We start from the raw sequence: 15,959 nt of genomic DNA, 5'->3' as shown, positions 1-15,959 counted from the left end.
AACTTAAACCAACTCTGGAACTGACTCCTTGCGGTAAGTACTCTGAGGTCTTGTTTTCTGGGCTTGAACTGCGACTCTGGGAATTACCATTTCTTAGACTCCTCAAGTATCCCACTGCTATACCCTAAATGTACTTTCTAGCACGGTGCCCCAGGCTGGATGTGGCACATGGCCAGGGAGCTGGTTAAATCCAGTCTCTGAGGGTCTTTATGTGTAAGCATGAGTGTATGTGCACAAGCGGATGTGCATGTGTTAAACATGCTCCTACATGTCCTTCAGGCCAGGCTTCTCTCCTCATAACTTGTTAGTAAAGCTGAGAAGGAAGCTTATAAGTGCAGAACTATTTCCAAATGCAGTTCAAATGCTGAATTTTCGCAGATGGTGTTGGGAATGGAGCCCTAGCGGGTCGGAGGTGGGACTCTGGTATCAGAGAGACCTCAGTGTGAATCCCTGCTCTTCTGAGACAGGGTGAGGAGCGGGGGGCAAGGGCCTCCGTGTCGCTGAGCTCAGTACTGTGTCCTCAGTACTGGGAGTGGTGGGATGACGGCAATAACTCACACAACCCACCGCCCGGTGCCTGGTACACACCAGGCACTCGATGAACGGGACATTAAAGTTGGTCTTATCAACATGCTTGGAATCATTTTATTTCCCTAAGCATAAGGTGAATAAAGATACAATTTAAAGAATGGAGCAATGACTAAAGCAGGCTGTGGAGTGTAAGGGGGCTGCCCGGGAAAGAGAGATGGTCTTTGTTAACACCCTCTCTTGATCAGAGATGAAAACAGCCCTTCCCACTAAGCAGATCCTCGGGTTCCACTCTCGCCAGAAAGGCCTGTTCTTGTTCTCTTCGTGCCTGTACAATGCATCCACTGGGTCAGGCGTGGACGACAACAGGGACTGCGGTCTTTCTAAAGGAGCAGCAGCTTCCCTCCCACAAATCACTGGTGACTCCTTCTAAGCCAAAAAGCTGCTAAAATGTAAAACCTAAAGAAAGTGCTCCAAGTGAAGTGATCCTGAAACGGGATGGGTGGCTGTTGTCACAGGTGAAAAAAACAGAGAGTCAGAGAGAGAACAGGGGACGAGAGGGTGGTATTAGGGCTTCTGAAGGTGCTGGGGCAAAGCTCCTGGGCTAGTCTTCAGCTTGACAAGTGCAGGAGCAAATTTTGAGAAGAAGTCACCAAACTGGAAAGGACAAGCTATGCTCTGCCTCTCAGAGCTGACACTCTGTAGCTCAGGATCACGTTGGTGTGGGGAGAAGCAATCACTCAGACTCACAAAACTAGGCAAAATTTGATCTGAGAATGATCCTCAGATCACCTCATTCAACCCTTTCAAAACGCAGATGAGGAAACTGAGGTTCCAAGTGGTGAAGCCAGTGTATCCACCCCTGTAACAATCAGACCCAGGGATACAGGAGGAGCAGGACAGGCCACGGTGCCACTCTGGAGAGCCCACCACTGGGCAAGGTCACAGAACTTAGCGTCACTACGTGAAGAGAATGAGGACCCAGACCATGGAACCAAGGTCCAGAGCTTTTCCTCCTGTGCCTCAGCTTAACACTTCCTGAGAATTTACACTCGCAGGATCTTGCCTGGGCCCTGGGGACACAGACAATGAGCACCCGATTGGGGGACACAAGATAAAAACCCATGAAAAAGATAACCCTAGATTTCAAATACTATGTATGAATAAGGGGAAAATAACTGCGATGGGATCTCGGGGGCAAGGGAAGTCACTCTGGTCAGTGCAACCATGGCAGGCTTTTGAGAGGAGGTAGCATTTGAGCCAGACTCCTTACTTGCTGAGTGATCTTCGGTAAGTTACTTTACTTCTCTGAGCCTGGTTCATCATCTGTGACTTGAAGTAAATAATTCCCACTCACATTGGCAGATATTGTGAACATGATCAATTCCGTATGTTAAGAACTTGAGTGGAGTGAATGGCACCTGGGCAGTCTTGTGCTCATAAAGGGACAGCCATTTAAGGACAGTGAGAATCTGGACCACAAAAGAGGGGTAAAGAATAAAAGTCAAAAAAGAAGGTTGGGAAATATTTAGAGTGGAATGGTTTAAAAGATGGTTCAGTTATAGGCAGGAGAGAGAGGAGTGGAAGGGAGCTAAGGTGCTTGGGGCTTAGAGAAGAAAGGGCCTTGACTGCCAAGTTAAGAAGAGCTGAGGTTCAGCCTGCAGCTGTGGAACAAACAGGAGTCAGACCACCTGGACTCCAAGTCCAGTTCTGGCACTTGGGAGGGATGAGAAGTCAGGCAAGTTGCTGGGTCAGTGAGCGACCTTTCCCTTTTTCTGTAGAAATGGAGACATAACATCCACCTCCAGTGAGCACCATGAACCCTGGGCTGCCAAAGAGGAGCATGCAAACTCAACCACTATGCCACTGGGCCTGCCCCAAGAGGGATTTCATTTTAGGTGATGAAAATGTTCTGGAATTAGTGAAGACGGTTGCAGAATACTTTGAATATACTAAGAACTACTGAATTGTACATACTCTAAAATGGTGAATTTTATGTTACATGAATTATAGTTCAATTAAAATATAGGTACCACTTGTGGAATGTCTACTACCTATCAGATACCACTACAAGGCTCTTCACATGTATTACTATGCCTCACAACAACCCTGCAATTAAGTATCATTAGCCACACCTTTTTTTTTTTCAAAGAAGGCCTAAAGCTCCCTGGATGGGAAGGTGCAGAGCCAGGATTTGATCTAGGCTTCTCTGCCTCCCAAGCCTATGCTCTGTTCTCTCTCAACACATGCCTGGAACGTGGCAGAGCCAGAACAGGCGCTGAATGAATGGACGATGGCTACAGATAAGGACATCCAAATTCCCAGCCTGAAGTTCAAAGCAGAAGACCACTTTCCTTCTGCTCTCCTGCCAGACCCCTCTGTCCTCAGGAAGTCCCGAGAAAGCAGTAACCATCTCCAGGCACAACAGAAACAGGCTGCAGCCAGGCCTCAGGGCTTGAATGGGTTCTTTGAAAAGGTAGGCTGAGCGGTCTGTACAGGAAGGTCTGAAGTGGCAGGGGTGAGCTGCAGAAAGGAGCAGAAGTGAGAGTTCCTCCAACCACACACCTCCTGACCTGGATCCTGGCCACCCTGATGCTTGGCCAGGGGGATCCTGAGGCTCCCCTGAGAGCTCTACCTCCTGACTCCTTCCTATCGCTCATCAGTCTCCTCCCTGACCTGTGCTCCCTGATGCAGTCTCAGGAAGATCTGAGGCCTCCACTCATCCTTTTCTGCAGTCAGTGCACATTTACTGAGCCCCTGTTCTGGGTTGAGCACTATGCTAGGGGGTCCTCGTCTTTTGGACACTTACAACCCAGCATGTGCCAAGAACCCCAACCAGAATGCAACATTTGACTTCTTGAGGGACACTGGCTCACACAGAGCAAACCTCTGGTCTCCAGGCCTTTCTAACCCTAATCCTGAGTTGAAGGTGACACCTCACATCCATATTTAGTCCATAGAAGATTAATGAATGCTCAGTGTGATCACATAAAGTGGAAGAAATGGTTGGGAGGAGGTCCAGGATCTGATAAAAACAGCCCAGGCGTTTGAATCAGGTGGTCCTGGTTGAGAATTCTGGTTCCACTACACACTAACTGTGGGAACTTGGGCAAGCTGCTTAACCTGTGCGGGTGTCAGTCTCGTTACCTGTAAAATGGCGATGATAAACTGTTTTCCAGAAGACAGTGCATGTAAGGCATCAAGTGCAGTGCCTTTCTCATCACAGATGTTCGATGAATAGCAGCTGTGAGGCTGCCCTTGTGTGTTACATGCTTGGTTTTATCCCATGGCAAAGAAAACCACTGCAGGTATCCAACACGGACTGAGACATGACAAAAGAGATGTTTTAGGAAGATTAATGTGGCAGTGGCAAGCAAGATGGATGAGGAGTGAGGAGGAGACTGAACAGAGGGTGACAAGAAGCCATGAGTCTTAACTGGTCACATTAATGAAGGTGAACAGTGGTGTGGATCATCTAAGACAGCAAATAACTTCATGCGGCATTTTAACGGGGCTTTGGCATACGCCTCTGGCTTTGAATTCCAGGAAACCACAGAAGAAACTAGCAGTGGACTCAGAAGGATGAGGGAAACTCCCTAGTCAGCCTGCCTTTGCTCCAAGCTTAAGACTAAATAGTCGGTTTAGTGTAAACAGAAATAAACGTGTAGCCTCTGAAGGGACAACCTTCAGTGTTTCTGACCTCTTGATTCTTCTGTTTCCAGGGCACAGAAAACCACCCAGGCTTTGGGCATCACCTGTCGCCTCCTCCTTTCCAGCTACTATGATGTCAGCTAATTGTATTCATCCATCCAACGAATCTTGAGGAAGGACCTACCATGTGCCATGCCCTGTGCCAAATTCTTTACTACCATCCACTGTATTTAATCCCCACAATTATTCTATTGAAGCAGAAATTGAGGCTCAGAAAAGTGAGGCGGCTTAACTAAGACATACAGCTATTGAATAGCTTTTGAATTGAATTGAAGCAGAATTTGAATTGAATTGAAGCAGAATTTCAAATCAAGTCTGCATCACACTCAGGCTCTATTCCTATCACCTAATTATCCTATAGGAACCAGAGAAAAATTACCAAGTTGCTACAACTTCCTCAAGTGAAATAAAAGGCACATATAACATAATGAGTGTATCAATATAACTTTTGAAGTACCTGCCTTTTTCCTAAGATCCTGCCAATATCCTAGGACAACGCTGTCATAAATTCCCAAGCTGAAGTAAGCACTATACAAATATGATGTGATGCCAAACTCCTGAACTACAGGCGTATCAAGGCCACCGAGTTCTAAACAGTCTCCAAAATAGAGTCCCTATTCAAAGCCATAAAATATAGTAAAAGCTGCTCTTCAAAAATATGGAAGGACTTGGTATTTGTTATTAACCTGAGAGGGAGAAACATCCCATTAACGGCAATAAGTAGATGGTACGTTAGCCACCGGGCAGGCGGACAGGAAACCCAGCGCACAGCTGGCCTCACAAGTGCAGAAAACCCTGCAGAATTTGTAGTCTACAGTTAATAGGACAGGCGCTGTCTTCACCCCCATTTTACACATAATCACGCGGGTAACTAAAAAGATCCAAAGCCAGAGAGTTTAATTTGGTGTGGGTTTGTTAGCTAAGGATGAAATTCTGAAAGGCTAAACATGAAACGTTTTACAAAGGTCTTGTCTTGCTTTAAAAATATCTATATGCAAGTTTTAAAGTTTTCATCTGCACAAAAATCCTGTAAAGTCTTATGTTTGCAATAAAAACAGACATGCCACAGAAAAGACAGGCACATCGCATTCTCTGGCCTATGGTGCTTATTTTTATAAAATCCAAGGCAGACAAAATTCTCAAGTTTCAAGGACTGTATCCAGCCAAGACAACAAAAAGAAGAGTGTCCTGCCGTGGTGTGGCAGAAGGAAACCAGGAGACGCCGCATAGAGGCCTGGCTCTGTAACTAACTGGCTGGGTGACCTGTCACTTCCTCTCAGTCTTCTTTTCTGTAAATCATGGCAACTAGACAAGAAGACCTCAACAGCTCCTTCCAGCGGTGTGACAGCTGGCCAGCCACAGGGACTTCCAGGTCTCTCTCTTCTGTGCAGTGCAGGGTGAGAGTAGATGCTTGAATTCTTCCTGCTGGGCCGTCCAAACAGGGAGAGGAGGAAGTGCTGAGCAGGTTTCAGTCGGTCTCCCAGCGCTCATGCCCACCGTCTCAATGGCGTTGGCACACAGCTGGGGCACAGACAAAACTAGGAACCTCATGCTGCTGGCTCATTTGTCTAGCTACCCTCACATGCTTCACCAGGTTTTGCCAGGGTAATAAGTGGCCCCCATAGAGGGTCACAGAGGGGCAAAACACGGGGGAAAATGGTAAGCCTTTCATGCTTAAGCCAAGTCCCAGGAGGATTTAAAACACACAAGAGTTAAATTTTAAACTTGTCTGCTCCTTCATGTACCTGCTCCTCTAAATCACTCCTTCCACAAAGGGTGGTATCCATGACTAAGCAAGCTGTTCTCTCAGCAACTCTTACCGCCATAGTCTTTAACAGCTGCCTATATTTAATGAGCACCTACTATGTGCCAGACACTTTTCTCTACTACCTTGCTAAATAACATAGTGGGCAAGTAGCTGATTATGATCTCTGTGTTACACATGAGCACCTAAACCTCAGAGGAGTGAAGTAATCTCCCTAAGGTAACACAACTGGAAAGTAGCAGAGTCACGATTGGAACCCAGACTCTCTGACTTCAAAGCCCCTTCTTTCAGCTAACACTTCCCCCTCGATACTTAAGGAAGTGACCTGGAGGTCATCTAGCCAAATTCCCCCATAGGGCAGGATTCCATTCCAGCATATCCCTGACCTTCTTACCACCTCTGGTGACAGGAGCTCATCATCATGCTGGAAGCTCTCTCCACCGCTCATCTGCTCCCTCTGCTATTGTTACATTGCTCCCACCAACCCCTCTAAATTCTACTCTCTGGATACACCTCTGCTGTCTGGACCCTTTCAGAACAGGTCTGATCCTTTCTCCACTGGGACAAAACTCAGACACTGAAAACCACCAAAATATCATCCCATGCAAATCTTTTCTTCTCTTGCTGATATATTTAGCTGTCCTATCCTACATCTTACCAATGAGCTCAGAGGAAAATGCAGCTGTCGAGTAGTTAAAAGAAGCCTAGATCTGGGATCCAAAGACCTCGGGACAGTGATCTCTCCTGGTTATCACTGGATTCTCAGTCCATCTCTGGCTGCTTCTTCCCAGTCACCTCTTTTGGGCTCTTCTTCAGTTGTGCCCTTAAAAGCTGGTGTTCTGAAGAGTTCTGCCCTGCAAGATCCTCTTACTCTGCACCCTCTCCTGCTGTGACGTCACCCCTCCTGTGGCTAATGACTTCCACATCGGGATCTTCAGCCCAATTTCACACTGTTCTCCTGAACCTTGGGCCACATGCCTAAGTGCTCTCCTGGCATATCTGCCCAGATGTCCCATGGGCCCCTAAGATTCAACATATCTCCAACTAAACTCATCAGCTCTCCTTCCAACCAACTACTCTTCTAGTGCTCTCCAAGGAGGGTGGGGAGTCCAGATCACCACACTATCATCACAAACATCACCACAACCAGTCCATTCCAGATCCCATGGATTCTCCTTCCTTAACCCATCTCAGATCCATCACGATCCCACCTTGGTTTAGGTACCATACTCTTTGACTGAACTGTCTCATACTTCTCCACAAGTCTTGTCTATGTGGGAAGCCTTAGCCCACTGCCTGACACCTACAGCACCCACTGAACAACTGTTTGAACAGCTCTCTCCTCCCAGGTATAACCAGAAGCCCTATCTCACCAAGGATATAGGCAGAGTACGTGGAAATTCCTAGCACTGAATTTGGAACCTGCAACCTGGTGAGTACTTAATAAATATTTAATAAATTAGTCTCTAAAGACAAAAAGTAATGCCTATTCCTCCTCCTGCATTTTCCTCCAGCATAAGGCTGACCACCTAGTATAACTTCATACCTGGCAAACTTATAAATGAAGCAGAGAAAACCTCTCCAGGGTATATATGCTTTTCTGGTAAGCATTTTCAGTTGAAGACTACACATATCCCTCTTTGAAGGAGCTTACAAGACAAAGCAGGTAGGCACAGTGGAAAGAGAATTAAACTTGGAGTCAAAGATCTAAGTTTGAATTCCACTTTACTGGTGTGTTTTGGGTTTTTTTTTAAGATTTTTTTTTAAATTTTTTTTCCTTTTGCTCCCCAAAGCCCCCCAGTACATAGTTGAATATTCTTCATTGTGGGTCCTTCTAGTTGTGGCACGTGGGACGCTGCCTCAGCGTGGTCTGATGAGCAGTGCCATGTCCGCGCCCAGGATTCGAACCAACGCAACACTGGGCCGCCTGCAGCAGAGCGCGCGAACTTAACCACTCGGCCACGGGGCCAGCCCCTTTACTGGTGTGTTTTTAAAATAAAAATTAGTGTTTTCTTGAATAACAAAACACCACACAAAAGAGCTAGACCTCAGCTCACCTGGGGCAATGTCTTCCATCATCCTGTGAAGTACTCTGTAGCACATACTATCTAGTTGTAATAAATATGTGGTTCTTGAAAAAGACAAATAACATCAGAGTGAACCTTCAATGGTTAACATTTCGGTGGAATCTGCAACAGATGACAGCAGGCAAGTTCCAATCTTTGCTCCAATGTATATCAGCAGAACATGTCAAAACCTAAATTAAAAGTTTTCACTTGCTTTTTTTAAAAAAATAAATCATCTTGTTGGCAGTCTCCCACTGATGACATGCAACAATCTTTGCATATGAAATCGGTTAGTCCCCTGCTTTGCTGCTAACTTTGTAGAAGTTCCAAAGCATTTCTGGAGCAAGTGATCTATTTGGACCGACAATGCCAAGCTGGGACCTGAGCCCTGAATGAGCTAAAATTACCAAAGCAAGAAGAACGTGGCTTTGGAAGCTATTTCCCCCCAAGTGCGGGGTTTTTTCTAGTCAAGGGAGTGATAAAGAATGTTGACTTTTTCCAGATGAACAAAGTTGAATGAAACCTCAAAATCCCACTGCAGGTTTCTGTTCTGAAAAACAAGTTGCTGCTACAGAGGTTACCGTCCTCCCCTACTTCCTCTCCCCAAGCATAAAAAATGCACCTACCTTCCCAAAGGTCATGAGTTCAACAAGGGGTGAGACTGGTGTGGACTACATGCTGGGCACTGCAGTTGCAGAAACAAGGCAGGCAGGCCCCTGTCCTGGAGGAGTTCAGCATCCAGTAGGAAGACAGGCCCATTCACTAACCCAAACAAGACGCAAAATACTAAGCTCCACAAGCAGGCAACAAGCCAAGTGAAAGGAGAGCTGTACAGAGGGAGAGTCTCCCTTGGGGGCAGAGGGGGAAGAGAGAATGCCCCTGAGGCAGGTGCTCCCAGTGTATTCTGTCTACTCCTCTAGCACAGCCCTCAGCTCACCGGACCACAAACATGTCACATGTCTGCCTTCCCCACTGGAAGGTGAGCTCCATGGGCAGAGGCCCCGGGACTGACAATAATTAATCCATCATGGTTTGCTCAAAGGATTGCCTGAGGCTGTGCTCTCAAGATGGCACGAAATACCACAGGTCTAGGCGGAAGCTAGAGAAGTAACGTGGGGCTGGAGCTGCTATGAATGCCAGGCTAAGAAGCTCAAGTTTTATTCAGTAGGCAACAGGGAGCTACGGCAGGTTCTAAGGAGAGCAGTGAATTGACTAAGACTATGTTTTAGAAAGTTATTCTGACAGCAATTTGGAAAATCAGTTGGAGACAAGGTGACCAGTGAGAAGGCTGTGCGCTGGTTTAGATGAGTAAAAGCTGGTGCAGGCCTGAATTCAGGCAACGGTAGTGGAGCTGCAAGGGAAAGACTCAGAGGATAAACTGCGAAGTCCACCTAGAATTGGTCCTTTCCCTGTGCCTCCAGTGCCCGGCTTCCACCTCCACTTAGCACTTATGTCAGGCCCCAAGACTACACACTCCCTGAGCATGACGCCCATTTCTTCTTCATCACTCTGCCCCCGACAGAAACCCTATACATCAGGAACTGAAAAGTGAACTCTTGTCACCCCTGGGTCATGCTGTCATTTCAGTCCCAGTCCCTCAGATGGGTTGGTGCATTGGTACATTCACTTATCATAGTGCAGTAAGGGGACATTTGACAATGAAAGGAATTTAGCACACCCAAATAATAATACCATGGCATAGGTGCCTGGTATTAGCTGGAACAACATAAAATTTTAAGACTCTGAGCCTAGAGAAACCAGTTTTGGCCCCGTAAAAACACAAAATTCAATCCCATGAGCCCCAGTAGCATGCTGGATAGCAGTTAGATAATGGTGAGCTCTCCAAATGGGTAGCTCTCACTTTCACAATCTGTTTGGCAAATAAAAAAGAGTGAATAAGGAGAGCCCACAGTCCAAACATAAGCCAAGTCTTGATTTATGTGGACCCTCCAGGGAGGATGGGAGCTCCTTCAAGAAGATTTCCTCAGGACAGTGACAACTGGAGGGGGGAGGGCAAGGTGTGTGTGCTCTGTAGGAGGGAGGCTGGTAAGAGAGGAAGAGGAAGAGCAGAATGGGCTGGAAAACTCAGAAACTGAAACTGTCCTCTGGCTCGAAAACTTGCCTGGAGCTGTCAGTTTCATGGACAGTTCTTCCATTTCCTTTCATTCCCTCCAAGCACGCGATGTGGCTGATGGGAACATCAGCTATTTACAAAGGAGATTGCCAAGCAGGGGCTTGGCTCTGGAAGGCCTTTGTTCCAAGCCAGGCTTTGCCATTTATTAGCTGTGTGTCTGCAGGCAAGTCTCTGAGCCTCAGTGTCCTCATCTATAAAATGGAAATAATAACAATAGCAATCCCTACCAACAGGGTCACAGGGAGTACTAACAGAGGTAATGCACAGGCACATAGTAATAAATAAAGATCAATAAAGCGGATTTGCTTGTTTCTTGAACTGAAATTGCAATTCGGTGAGAAGAGAGCCATACACTAGGGTGTGACACACACTGAAACCATGGTGTCAACCACCACGGGCTGGAAAAATACAAAGCCCCACAGCAGCTGGCTTTGACGTTTCCTCTACAAAAAGAGGGACACTTGAAGAAGCTCTGGGTTGGCCTGGGCAAATACTCAGCAGAGTAACACACTTCTCACCAAATGCCATAAAGTGGCTCTGAAACTACCTCTGAAACCATGCTGTTGGTGCCAAAGAGGGATTAATGACTCACGGCTAATTCACAAACATTCAAGCCATCTCTGCCCCACCCCTGAGGGCCACCTCCTCACATCGATGCCACGACACGGTGGTATTTACATCCAGGGTGAGCTCTTTAAGATGAAGTCACCGCGGGCCATTCTCAGAGCTACCACATTCAAGTCAAGATGGGGTTTCAAGAGACACAGGAGAGTTTCTCCAGGATAAATGAATTCCCAAACCCACCCTGGCCCTTCCAATCAGGTCTGCAGCCAGGGCAGCGGCTCCAATTTAAAAATTAACCAGCTGATTGGAATTCAAAATATGGTCTAGCCAACCTCAAGTTGTTTCTTTTTCTCCCTTTATCCTCCCAAGAGAAAAACTGAAGAGAGGTGGGGGAAAGCGCTTTTCAACTCACTTCACTCAAACTGGCGCCATGCTTCTCTGGAGCTGCTCTGCCAATTTCCAGATGTTGCCCAGGGTTTTTTTTTGTTTTTAATAACCCCAGAGATTTATCAACATTCCAATGTGGAGGAAGAATAGTCTACAGATTCAAGATTCATGGTCCTCAGACCAACAACTTCATGTGTCTTAATTATGAGGACTTTCATCGATTTTTAAAATTGGAATCGGTGGGGGCTGCCATCTGCCTGAGCAGCCTCTCTGTGGTGCTGGAAGAGCCAAGCACAGTGTTCACGTTTGCTGAATAAATAAATGGATGAAGGAACAATCTCTAAAAGAGGAAAACAGCCCTTACACACTAAGACACCTCCATACCACTGACTCCTTCTGACACACATCCCTTTCCCTCTCCTAAGGCCTTTCCAATCTGGGAGTACAATACGATCTTCAAGAAGCACGCTTGCTTTCCTTCTAGCCAAAGGGAAGCAAAGGTTACAGCCTAGTTCTGACCGCCTCAGGTCTACAGCCTTGGTGAATAAAGTCCTAATCCCTTCCCTCAGGTAATTAAAAACAGGAAATGAACAAAATAAAACCTAATCAGCGACAAAGGCTTCCCTTTTCTCCATACTTCCCCTCATTCTGTTCTGGCTCCAGGTGTCTCCAGGTGTTTCGAGTGGGTCTACACCCCTGTGCCCCAGGGTTTGTCAGGGAGGAGGTGAGGATAAAGTCTGTCAAAAAGGGACCCCGGTGCTCAGGAGTTGCCAGTTCTCCTTCTACTCCTCACCTCCTGCAAACTCACTTTCCAGAGGCAACATGAGGTGGAGGAAAACAACTAGTCATGAGCCCAAGCTCTAATCTACTGCTATTTTGCCATGGGACCCTAGGCAAGTCACTTCTCTGTTTCATGCCACAGTTTCCATTTCTACCGAATTTAAATATGATACATGCATGCTGGATTCATCTTTTAGGCTAAATGTGAGAAAGCAAAGGAAGTTGGAAAAAACAGCAACGATCTCAAAACTACAGAATACTAGCAACATCTTCATTCAGTTGCTAATCCCTGGTCTTCCTTCCAAGTGGAGGGCAGGGTGGCTTATGTCTCTGCCCACTCTAAGGCACACCCTCCTTACCAGCAGCAGCTCAAAGGCTGCTCCCCAAAACGGAAGTGATACTCTCCTCTTCCCCTCATGCCTGTACCCAAGCCTCCTAGAACTAGCTGGGGAAGTGGGTCCACTGCTTCTTTACAAAGGAAAAGATGCCCCAGGACGGCAGAGAGAATTCGGTATAGGAGGCTGAAGCGCTAGTTTCTTGTCCTATCACCAACTGAACCTCAATATCCTCACCTGTCAGATGGGAATGAGACCACCTGCCCTGCTCATCTCCCAGGGTCCTGGGAGAGCAGGGATGGGAGGTCTGGTCTTACCTTGACCTAGAAACTCTTTCCTGGTGCCCAGCTCTCACTCAGGGAGCCTTCTGAGAGAGTCAAAAGAGATGTAGAGGCTAAGGGATGCTGAGGGCCACTACTTCCTCACCTCTGCCACCTGGCCAGGGAGGGGCAGAAGAGAGTGGTGCCCAGTGTTCAAGGCCTCCTCATCCTGTCCAATGATGGCCCAGATGGGAAAAGGATGTCATACCTTCTCTCTGTGAAGAGGGACTCCCACCTAGAAGAGTCTGACAATATCTGCCCTGCCTCCTCACTCCCAGGAGGGACCAACGGCCTTAAAGGAAGAGAGACAGACAGATAGAGAAACTTAAGGAGTCAGAAGGAACTGGGAGAGAGGTGAAGAGAAGGTGAGCGACAGAGAAATAAAGGTACAGACAGGCGAGGGGAGAGAGAGAAAGTGAAGGGACCAGGAGAATGAACAGGAGGACAGACAACGAAAAAGGGATGGAGACAGACTGACAGCGCGGGAGTGTCGGGAGGTGGGAAAGACAAAGGGGACTATCTGGTGTTTTTAACTGGTCTGGCCTCTTACAGACACCCTGTTCCCCCAAAGAAGAGCCCAGGGAGCGGAAGGAGGAGGCCAGAGCAAGCAGTGGCTTCCCCGGCACCCTCGCCCGGCGCCCGGCCCCCTCCCGGTCCCGGCGCCGCCCCCCGCCCAGGGCCCCCGTCCCTCCGGCCCCTGCTCACCTGCCAGCGCCAGGATCTGGGCCTTGTGCAGCAGCAGCGCGCCCCAGTCGCGGGGGGCGCGCGGGGGAATCTCGGGCCCGGCGCCCAGCTCCTCCGGGCCCCGGTACACGGCGTACACCTTCTGGTTGTCAAAATCCAGCCGCGAGCGGGGGCTGAAGTCGCGCACGCACGACACGGGCAGCGCGTAGCAGACGTTGTCCTCCAGGAACCGCACAAAGGCGTACATGGTGGGCGCCGGGGGCGGGCCCGCTCGGGCCGGTCAGCCCGCGGGGCGGGCGCCGAGGTGGGAGCCGGCGGGGGGCGCGAGCCGCGCGGCCGGGCCGGGGGGCGGGGGCGGCTCCCCGGGCCCGGGGCTCCCCCCACTGTTATTGTTCCTGAAAGCACCGCTCTGCCAATCGGCTGCTCTCGCCTGGGCGCGGAAAAGAGAGGGAGGGGGGAAAGGGGAGCGGGGGGCGGATGAGGGGGGTTTGGAAGCGCACCGCCACTCGCAAAGTCAGACCCGAGCAATCACAGCCGGAGCGCGATTCGAGTAGGGAGGGGAAAGGGCAAAAAGATTGAATTGCAATAATAATAACAACAATGGCACTGCAGGAAAAAAATGCAGTGAGTAAAAGTCGCGCTGCGGGAAGGATTATATTGCTTCAACAATCCCTCTGCAAAATAAATTGCATTGCAACGCAACTGCATTGCAAAGGAGAGGAGAGAGTGCAAAAGAATGAATGCGGGGCGGGGGGGGGGGGGGGCAATCTTGTTTGGATCCTAAGTGTAAACTTGCACTTGCAAGCGAGTAGAATTTTGGAGTGCTTCAAGTAATTTTAGCCACTCCTCTCAGCCCCTTTAGTTCGCTTTATTTATTTATTTTGTAAAACTGCCAGCTCCCGCTGTGGGGAGGGTCAGTCAGCCAGAAACGTTCCCCTAGAGCTGCCCAACTAGTTCTGACCAGAACTGGGGCTTATCTGGGATTTCCAGTTGGACTAGCTGGCTGGGAGTGGTGGAGAGTTTGTCGAGGGCTGCTCTCAGCCAGAGGGAGCAGTGGCACCCCTCCACAGCCTGCCCGTCTCTGAACTGGGACCAGTTGGAATGAAGCAGGGAGTGGAGAAGCGCTCTTCAGGAAGGCAAGGTCAGGGCTAGCTGGGCGTTTCTGAAGCACTTTGAGAGGTTCAGGAATGGGAGTCTGTGGAATAGCAGTCTTTGCTCTGTCCTAATACCACAGGCAGAAGAGAGCCTGGAGGAGCTTGGGTCCCTCCACGCAAGCTGTGAACACCAGCTGAAAGAGGGCTGACTCCTAGGAACCCCATCCCACATTAGAGGGGGTCAGCATCTTCACACTGATGCCTCCGAGATGGTGGGCTTTGGATCAAATATGCCTACTTACATCCCTACTGCCTAGCCCAGACCTGGCACTTGGTAGGGACTCAGTGAATTTCGGGTGAAAAATAATAAATGAAAATCCACACTCACCCAGCCATCCAATCATTCATTCTTTTCTTCAAGCAACCAGTATTCATTGGGTGCGCACTACATGCCTGATTTTGGGCTACGTGCTGGTGAGAGAAGGAGGAGCAAACAGGACGAACACCTGGATGCCTTGCAGTCTTAGTGTATCACAACTTGAGTTTCGGTTTTGGATTCCTGTGCCAAAATTAGGTTACTATATGAATAACACACCTCCCCTGTCCTCAAAACCCTTACAATCCAGTCTGGGAGAGTTAAAAAAAAAAGTGTAAGTAAGTAAGTATGCTATAGTGAGAAAAGTGTTCTCATAGAGGAATGCTTAATGGAGGTAGCAGACTGAATTAAATGTTATATTTCTTTAAAGATTCATTTTAATGAACTCGACCTATAAGAAAAAAACAAAATATGTGCACCAAAAGGTTGTTCCTTGGTTGTGGTGGGCGATTTTCTTTTCCTTTGTGTGTATATACATTTGTATTTAATTTAACTATTTTCCACAATAAGCAGGTATTACTTTATAATCAGAAAGCATTAAAGATTACTTTTAAAAAAGCACTGGGCTCACATTTCAGATCAGCAACACTAATAATGAAGTAAATAAGCCAAAACCCCCAAATTATTTCACTATGATTTGGGGAGTACTTTATATAGGTGAACCCCATCAATACACAGCTCCCAGACCCAAATGTACAGGTCAGATCAAGTTCCCTTAAACCAAGCCTCTGGTACACATGCAGCGACAGCCAGACATGACCACAGGTTGTCCTGAGGTAGATGTCCTGAGGTAGATGTAGATGTTGTCCTATGTTGCCTGACACACTTCTGGAAAAAAGAGGAGCCACTCTGAGTTGTTCCAGTAGATTTACCCTCATGATTATGATTTCTTTGGACTGATCTTAAATGAGTTTTTATTTTAAGAATACATTCCTATGGTGGTCAAGGGGAAGTAATGTGTAGCAAGACTTCTGATAATTCACAAGACAGATCATGCAGAGTTGGCCATATGTAACGAAAATCCATGAAGCTCCAAACTATGTTTGCAAAATAACTTCAAGTAGCACTCTGGTCAACCTCCTATCCCATCTAAAGGAAGGTGACCTCAAAATACATTACCAGTCTCATCTCTTACCACCTTCCTGGACACAGAATACTCCAGACACATTAAACTATTTGACATGTCCCAAGACAGCATGTTTTATCAGGTTCCAA

General features: G+C 47.8%; 2 protein-coding genes across 10 annotated transcripts in view; both read right to left on the bottom strand.

Annotated features, from left to right (window-relative positions):
- Window positions 1-13,657, bottom strand: part of BEND5 (BEN domain containing 5) — a 47,654-nt gene extending 33,997 nt beyond the window's left edge. Inside the window, exon 1 of one of the 5 annotated variants that reach the window (XM_008541718.2) lies at window positions 13,296-13,657. In XM_008541718.2, the coding sequence (XP_008539940.1) occupies window positions 13,296-13,521 (226 nt within the window). In that variant the 5' untranslated portion in view covers window positions 13,522-13,657. Of the gene's footprint in view, window positions 1-8,696; window positions 9,009-13,295 lie in introns of those variants that run through there. The other 4 variants (XM_070609706.1, XM_070609707.1, XM_070609708.1 and 1 more) reach the window with 4 other exon arrangements.
- AGBL4 (AGBL carboxypeptidase 4) overlaps window positions 1-15,959 on the bottom strand; it is a 1,226,144-nt gene that overhangs the window by 237,629 nt on the left and 972,556 nt on the right. The window lies entirely within an intron of this gene.

The sequence above is a fragment of the Equus przewalskii genome, chromosome 2 (genome assembly GCF_037783145.1).
Source record: "Equus przewalskii isolate Varuska chromosome 2, EquPr2, whole genome shotgun sequence".
Lineage (NCBI taxonomy): Eukaryota > Metazoa > Chordata > Mammalia > Perissodactyla > Equidae > Equus > Equus przewalskii.
Note: the sequence above shows the minus strand (reverse complement) of the source record. Positions and strands in the feature narration are given on the sequence as shown.